The 7,841-nt window shown below is 40.3% G+C and overlaps 1 protein-coding gene across 1 annotated transcript; it reads left to right on the top strand.

Moving 5' to 3' along the window:
- The first annotated feature begins 3,341 nt into the window (after positions 1–3,341).
- Positions 3,342–5,441, top strand: sox14 (SRY-box transcription factor 14). The gene has a single exon (XM_067514392.1). The coding sequence runs from the start codon at positions 3,874–3,876 to the stop codon at positions 4,588–4,590; it is 717 nt and encodes a 238-aa protein (XP_067370493.1). The 5' UTR covers positions 3,342–3,873; the 3' UTR covers positions 4,591–5,441.
- The last annotated feature ends 2,400 nt before the right edge of the window (positions 5,442–7,841 follow it).

Raw genomic sequence — 7,841 nt, 5'->3', positions numbered from 1 at the left:
CACAGTTTGAAAAGTACAGTGACGTAGTCTGTGCAGAATGTGAAAAACAATTTTTAAATACAGAAATTAATTTTGATGAATGTTACTAATTATTATTAACTCACCAATGTGTGTGTGTGTGTGTGTGTGTATTTGTGTGTGTGTGCACATTCAAGCAGCTTCTTTAAAAATTTGATCTTTAAGTTTGTTTGTGTCTTGCCAGTGTAGCTTCACCTACTGATGCCAAAGAAAGGGACAGACGTTATTTTAGCAACATGAACGTGTGTTTATCATAATCTATGGTGCCAAATGTTTATTTATAGACTGTAGTTGGGGTTTGGTGTGATAAAATTATTTATATTTGTTAACAGTGATTCTTCTACGCCATGAAAAGGCTTTATAATATTCTGCTGGGAAAAAGTTAGGAAAGTTTTAGACTGCGGGAGTTGTCTCAGTTTCTAATATTTCATTTTTACAGAAAACCATCACTAAATAGGATGAAAATACAATAAAAGGCATTGAAATGTCAACCCTGGCTTTTAAGAGTTTTGAGGGAGGACGCAAGTGAGCAGTAAAGAAAACCACTTACGGCTTCAGCACCATGGACAGTTACGGTGGGGGAGCTTACCTCAATGCTCTCCACGGGAGCCCAAGTTGGCTAATAGGCTCTCTGTGTGTCAGGCCGCTCCCCATTCACTTTCTAAGGCGAGATGGATGGACATGTGTCCTTAGATAATCCTAGTTCTCTCTCTCTCTCTCTCTCTCTCTCTCTCTTTGTGTGTGTGTGTGTGTTTGTATGTTGTGTTTGGCGAGCTGCAGTGTCTGTTATTATTTCGTATTTGTTGTTCATTGCACAAGTTATTTAGCGTTATGATAATTTTAAATAAACTTTAAACAGTCATTGTTGTATAATTAATAATATGAGGTTGAAACAACTGAGGTTGAACATTTGCTGACATTTTTATTTATTTTTTTAAACCGAATAGATTAAATATTAAAGTGAATATAGGCCATCCATATATACAGAAACTTATGCTCTGCTTTTTCACTTTTTTAGTTTAAATTGTATCTCGTGTTGTCACCGTCAAATATGTCCCCGTTTCAGAATGGCCAAAGTTTGGTACTGGAGAGAACTTTTTCCATGATGAAGCGCATCCAGCTGTCACACCACAACTGTAAAAGTTTTTGCCTCTGACAATGCAAGTGTCAAACACACTGTTATGTTTAAGAAAAAAAATGATGAAATTCATTTAATTTTTTTTTTTTTACAAATCAAAGACTATTGCATTTCTGAGTATCCCGTTAAATTGTCAAGGGAACTTTCCGGCGTGCATTTGTTAGACAATCGCTTTTTGAATAAGAAGCATAGCTGCCTTCTCCCTCGTGAATAGGAGGCTCAGCCCCTAAAATAATTTCCGGTTATCTAATTCAGTGATCTCAAAATGAAGCCAAAATGGGGTGGGTACATCGCAGCCTAAGCGCTATGTCAAATTACACATGCTGCTCGAGGAAAGATAGAATAACACAATTTAAAACTTCAAAATCCAAACATGCAACATACTACCTCATGGTTGATGATGGACATCACAGTTTGCCGACTGAGAAGATTTGAGGAGCGCTGTCATTTTGCAGGCATCCGATCGGCGCTTGTAGCTACCGCAAAAAAAAAAAAAGTCGGGGGCGTCCGCAGCTGTGGGCTACATTGTTCTGTGGGTCAGGGTGAGGAAGATTTTTTTTTTTTTTTTCGAAAAGGGTTTTTTTTTCGATAATTTCAGGGTTTGTAAAGAAACATATGATGGAAATCTTCTTGTTACAAGCTGCCGACTGACGCATGCGTGTGCGAGGAGGCAGGGAGCAGAGAGAGAGAGAGAGAGAGAGAGAGAGAGAGCGTGAGAAAGAGACAGATGCTACTGAAATCGCACAGGCAGAAAAATAAACTCTTATTTTTACACTATTTTGAGTTCAAAATGAATAAAAAAAATTTGATTACTTTGGAAAAATATCTTCTTAGTACCCTAACGAAAACATTCAGGGAATTGCATGACCACGTTTATTTTTAAACGCGTTTTATTCATTTTATTTAATTGCGATGCATAATAGAGATGATGCAACGACATCGTGATTTGAAAACTTTACAAAAACGAAAATTATCTTAGAAGTTACATTTTTCACACACGCGCGCGCGCGCCCGCGCAACGATGGGATAATTGCAGCAGGACGCCTGTGGATACGTGCATGTGCGCTCACATAGGGTAAACAATATATACTGTACCAAGAACCGACTTGGATTGTGTCTCCTATCACATCGTTTTGTCGTCGTAAAAAAAAATCAGCTGTCTGGGTTTCATTTAATAATCACAGCAGAAGGAATCATATATCACGCACATGAGCCCGAGGGCTATTAGGCAGTGGTCCTCGTTCAAATTTGCATTTTAAAACGATCAGTCTGCGTCTCCTTAAAAAAAAAAACCCCACTGTCAAAATAATGTGAGCTAATGCAACAATTATAGACATTTACAGCTGATGTCATATATTCTAGGTGGTTTTAATCCTGTCACTGTAGCTCGTCGAGCTCCCCTGCTTCCAACTCGGTGGCACGGACGGGCCTAAAGTCTTTATTTAAATGTGCTGGCGCGTGTTTGTTCATCCTACGAAAGGCAATACTTGGACTATTAACGTTAACGTCCTTTGGTGTAAATGTTACAGATACCTTCTGAAAAACTGGGGCTAAATTTGAGATTTTTTTTTTTTAATCCGCCCTCCCTTTAACAGCTGGATAACACGGGGTTAGACCCCTGCTGAAGTGTCTTTGAGCAAGACAGTAAAGCAGCAGGTGCAGTGGTTGTGATACGTTGTTCATATGCAAGTGAGGGAATGAGATTTAAAAAATCTTTAGGTTAAGAGATTAAAAGCATATTCTTCTTCTTCTGTCATTATTAGTATTATTGTAGTTTTTATATTAATAAAAATTGTGTCTCTATGTATTTTGGAGAGCGAGGTTGGAGGGCTCTCCTACATTTTGTGTAAAGCTGAACAGAAAATTGGTTGCATGGTATAGTCACCTCTCTGGATTGAAGTCAGGTTTTAACCGGGGAAAGAGGTTGAAGGTCCGTGTTTGTTGCGATTCATTACATTAAATTCAATCGGGGAGGGATCCTGCAGTTTTACCCCCCTCCAACACACACACACACACAACCACCTTCCCTGTTTTTTTTTTCCTTTTACTACCAGCCGTTCTTTGTTTATGTTGTAATGTACATATATTTTTTCCTGAAGGTATTATAATAGGCGCTCTCCGTGCTGATTGGGCGCTCAGGTTGGTGAGTGAACGCCCTGCAGATTATGTCAGATTGCGTGCAGAAACCAAACCAGCCCAGCCTTTGAACTTCACCGCTTTTGGCTCGTATTCACGCTCTTCCGCTCATTTCCAAGCCAGGTGCTTGACGACAAACCTCAGAGAGAGAGAGAGAGAGAGAGAGAGAGAAAGAGGGAGAGAGAGGAAGAGAGAGAGTGAGTGACAGAAAAAATAACACTGAACACTTTTACGACTCCTGCAAACTGACTGCGGAACATTGCATTTACCTTTGTGGATTTTTTTTTTTACACGTGTGCATCTTGCATGTATTTTTGTCCTGTATTGCCTACCGCAGGTCTGAAAGAGAGCTGTAACTGGACTTAAACGAACGTGCATCAGTGTTTTAACACGGGAAAAGCAAAGCGGGCGCTGGATTTTTATTTAATGTTATTTTACTTTCGGTCTCTTCCAGACTCAGAACATCCCAGACGTGGCATGACTGGTATCTGGCATCTAGACAGGTGAATAGTTTCCTTTTCTTACGATAAGAACTTTCCCTCGTCATTACCGTTGGGGATAAAAAAGTACACCTTTTAAAGATGTCAAAGCCCGCTGATCATATCAAGAGACCCATGAACGCGTTCATGGTTTGGTCTCGGGGCCAGAGGAGGAAAATGGCACAGGAGAATCCCAAAATGCACAACTCGGAGATCAGCAAAAGACTGGGCGCCGAGTGGAAGCTGCTTTCAGAGGCTGAGAAGAGACCTTACATTGACGAGGCCAAGAGGCTGCGGGCTCAGCACATGAAGGAGCACCCCGACTACAAGTACAGACCCAGGCGCAAACCCAAAAACCTGCTCAAGAAGGACAGGTACGTTTTCCCTTTGCCTTACCTCGGGGACACCGATCACTTGAAGGGACTTCCTGTGTCGGCCGCGGACTCCCTTTTGGGCTCCTCGGAGAAAGCCAGAGCGTTTCTGCCGCCAACGTCCGCACCCTATTCCTTCCTCGACCCGAGTCAGTTCAGCTCCAGCGCCATCCAGAAGATGACAGAGATGCCCCACACATTAAGCACCAGCACTTTGCCGTACGCGTCGTCGTTGGGATACCAGAACGGAGCGTTCGGCACCCTTGGGTGCCCCAGTCAGCACACCCACACTCACCCGTCGCCCACAAATCCGGGCTACGTCGTCCCGTGTAACTGCACAGCCTGGTCAGCGTCAAGTTTACAGCCCCCGGTGGCCTACATACTTTTTCCAGGTATGACCAAGACTGGGATAGACCCATATTCATCCGCACACGCCACTGCCATGTAACCCTCGAGACTCTTTCTCCTCTTTTTAATTCACTTGAATACTGACATGCATGTAAATATATTATGGACAGCGCGCCCCATTAAAAGGCATGAACAGAATTAACTGCCTTGGACTTGTTATGGCAAAAAGAAGAAAAGAAAACAAACAAAAAAAAAGAATAAACAACTTTTTCAGAAATCCTACAAGTTTCTGACCTGAGCAGAGGAGCTGGGATTTGGTGTAAAGGACGGTGCCCTGTGAACTGTAAGAAATGTAAATGTTATAACGTTTATGGCAACCAGAAAAGGAGGCCTTTAACTTTATTTATTGTGTACATTTCAATGCTGATATGCTGATTTGTGTTTGATATTAATAGGCTACTCTTTTATTTTGAAAATTTGGCTTGCACAATTAGCGTTCTTATTTCCTGTATAAGCTCAAGTAGTCTACATTTTGGCACTCGTAATTCTATGATGGTCTGGATAGGGTCGAAATCAGGACTTTTCGGCTGGATTATATACGGGTTATATTGTTTATATTTATCACAAAAAAAAACTGGCACATAAACTAGACGGTCTATTTAAGATGACACAAAGAAAAAAAAAGCGACATCCCAATGTTTCCTTTTGCATTTTACATGTGGTTCAGTGCTAATATAGTCACACGCGTCATTTTTATTTTGGGGTTTTGTTTTTAAGGATAACTTCTATTTGAATTCAAGGAGTTATATGTGTATTTTCTATCTAAGATGGTAATTTAAAACCTGTCATGTTATGGAAAGGATAATGTATCTAGAAGGTTGATACCTCCTGCTCTTTGTTCAATTGCTGAGCAAAGACATTTCGAATAAAGACAATCTGTCTTCAACGATATTAATTTCCTGTATTTGTAGGTTATTGGGTACTTGAGATAACAAAGATAATGTCAAACCGTGCAGGTCCTTTGGTGGCTGGCAAAATAAATACCTAATTTAATAGTTTTTATAACGTAAAAAAAAAACGCAAAAATAAATATTATTTAAGGACAAATGATTGAGAGGAAAATAATTAGATTTAAAAAAATATGTATTTAAAGCAGTAAAACAATTTTAAATAATCCCCTTTCAATTGTTAGACTCAACTTGACCCCAAACTGATCAATACTGTTGATCGGTTCCAGACTGGGCAGTAACAAACAACAACATTAGAATCAATCCTCTTTTTCCACATCGATCCTTTCTCTCGTGAGAAGCTTTTTAAGCTGTCAGACTCCTCCAGCCTGATCATTTCCTCAGTAAGCAAGGCTTAATTATCCCGTCTGGCTTCCCCTTCTCCTTCTTCTTCTTTATTTGAAGCAGGTCTCAGGCATGTTCCGCGGTACAGAACAGGGAAGGCGTTTTTTTCTGACACTGGGATGAACCGGTTGTGGTCTTTTGAAGTTTGACAGTTCAGGAGAGGCCTCCCTGGAGGGATTCCGCCCGTCCGACTTGTCTGACTACTTAATCACTTCGAGCAGGGAGCCTCCTGCTTAATTATAGGTTTAACTAATGGAACAAACTGAATGTGATTTGTGTGTGTGAGTGTGTGTGTGCCAACACTATGTTACAGTGCGGTTTAAATACCCCTGCGTGTGTGTGTGTGTGTGTGTTTACTTTCTAAAGGAAGGAAAGAAAAGAAAAGGAAAGGTGCCCCCCACCTCCCCGGCGCGCGCTAAAAGCCTTTTTATCCTCAAGTCATTCACACCTGTTTATACCTGTACAAACATCTTAACTGACTTTCATTAAGACAAAGCTTTAACCAAACACAGGCTGAATTATACACAGACGTTTAAAGCTCACTTTGCTCCTCCAGTCTGCTAATAACGGAGAGAGCAGGATTTGCAGACCGCGGCCTCTTATTAGACGGCTGTGGTATTAATAATAATAAAAAAAAATCATTCCATATCCAAATTGTTTACTTATCTGCCAGGAACATATGCTAAGAGAAGTTAAGATTCACGATTCTGCACTATTGCCCAAGGTGCAATTCAATCCTGGTGGAGGGAGGAGGTGGGGTTGGTGAAAAAAGAGGAAGGTTGGGGGGGGGGTCCGATTTTTATGACAGACTTAGTCCTTATCTGAAGCTGTAAATTAGGGTGATACTTCATTGAACCGAATGTGAAGTTTTACATCACACCCCTAAAGCATCCTAATTCAACTTTGAAATTAGACGCTGATAATTACTTTCAGGAGAAGCGTTTTTTCTCGAGATGAAAATGAGGCGAATAACCGTTATACAGTTCTGTTTCAAATTTCTTTAATTTCCCACATTTCATTAAAGCAGTTTTAACTTTTCTCTTGTACGGTTCACACATTACCTGTAATTATCGAACTTAGTCACGGAAATTGACTGTGGTTACAACGCCCTGAAATAAATAACGACATCTGAAAGGTATAATGGGAGGGAAATTATGATTTGATATTATAGTGTGTGTGTGTGTGTGTGACAGAGAGAGAGAGGGGGGGGGGGGTTAAATCTCTTTTTAATTCCCCCCCCCCCACCCTTGACGTTTTTATTGGAGCACAACAGAGAGAATTCAATCTGCCTTATCTCTCTAGGACTCCTTTTCTAGCGCGAGATCAGAGAAAAAGCAGAGGATAATTGTTCTTTATTTTATTTAATTTAACGCGACAGCCAACGCTTTCAGGTCATTTATATGCTTCATTTAGTGATAAAAGTCAATGAGGAGGGGGACGCCGAAGAAAAAGCAGGCGCTTTTACTTTTTCCCCATCCACAATACTTAAAAGGCAAATATGAAACAAAAATAGCAGAGGGAGGGGCTACAAGGCGTTTTTTTTTTTTTTTTTTTTTTAATTAAGAGCCATGGGGTCATTTACATTATTGTCTGTTAATGTTACCCTGAAATCATCTGCAGCAAATGAAGTTTGATAAGTGGCTGTTGAGAATGTGCTTTTGTGTTTAGGCGTACTAATTTCCTAAATCAAAAGGGCGAAAAGTACCCCAGAGGAGGTTCAGAAAATAATAATGACGATGATGATGGTGATGATGAAGATGACGATGATGATGGTGTATTAGTGCTGTTACTTCTCCTGATGATACAGAAAATTGTACAAATACCCTCTTATCGAAGATGCCTTCATTCCTGCTCCGTCATCGCGTGGATTTGACTAAACATATAGAGAATTTTATTTATCATTTCTTATTTTCGTGGGGAGAAAAACTGATCTAATTTCAGCATAATAAATATTGTCTCCGAAAGAGCGCAAAAATCATCAGTGGCCAAATCCTAGACT

The sequence above is a fragment of the Channa argus genome, chromosome 8 (genome assembly GCF_033026475.1).
Source record: "Channa argus isolate prfri chromosome 8, Channa argus male v1.0, whole genome shotgun sequence".
NCBI classification, from domain to species: Eukaryota; Metazoa; Chordata; class Actinopteri; order Anabantiformes; family Channidae; genus Channa; species Channa argus.
The sequence above is the reverse complement of the archived record's forward strand: the minus strand, read 5'-3'. Positions and strand labels throughout refer to the sequence as shown.

Bases quoted from the DNA above. Each gene is read 5' to 3' on its own strand.
- sox14 (XM_067514392.1), top strand. From the start codon at position 3,874: ATGTCAAAGCCCGCTGATCATATCAAGAGACCCATGAACGCGTTCATG.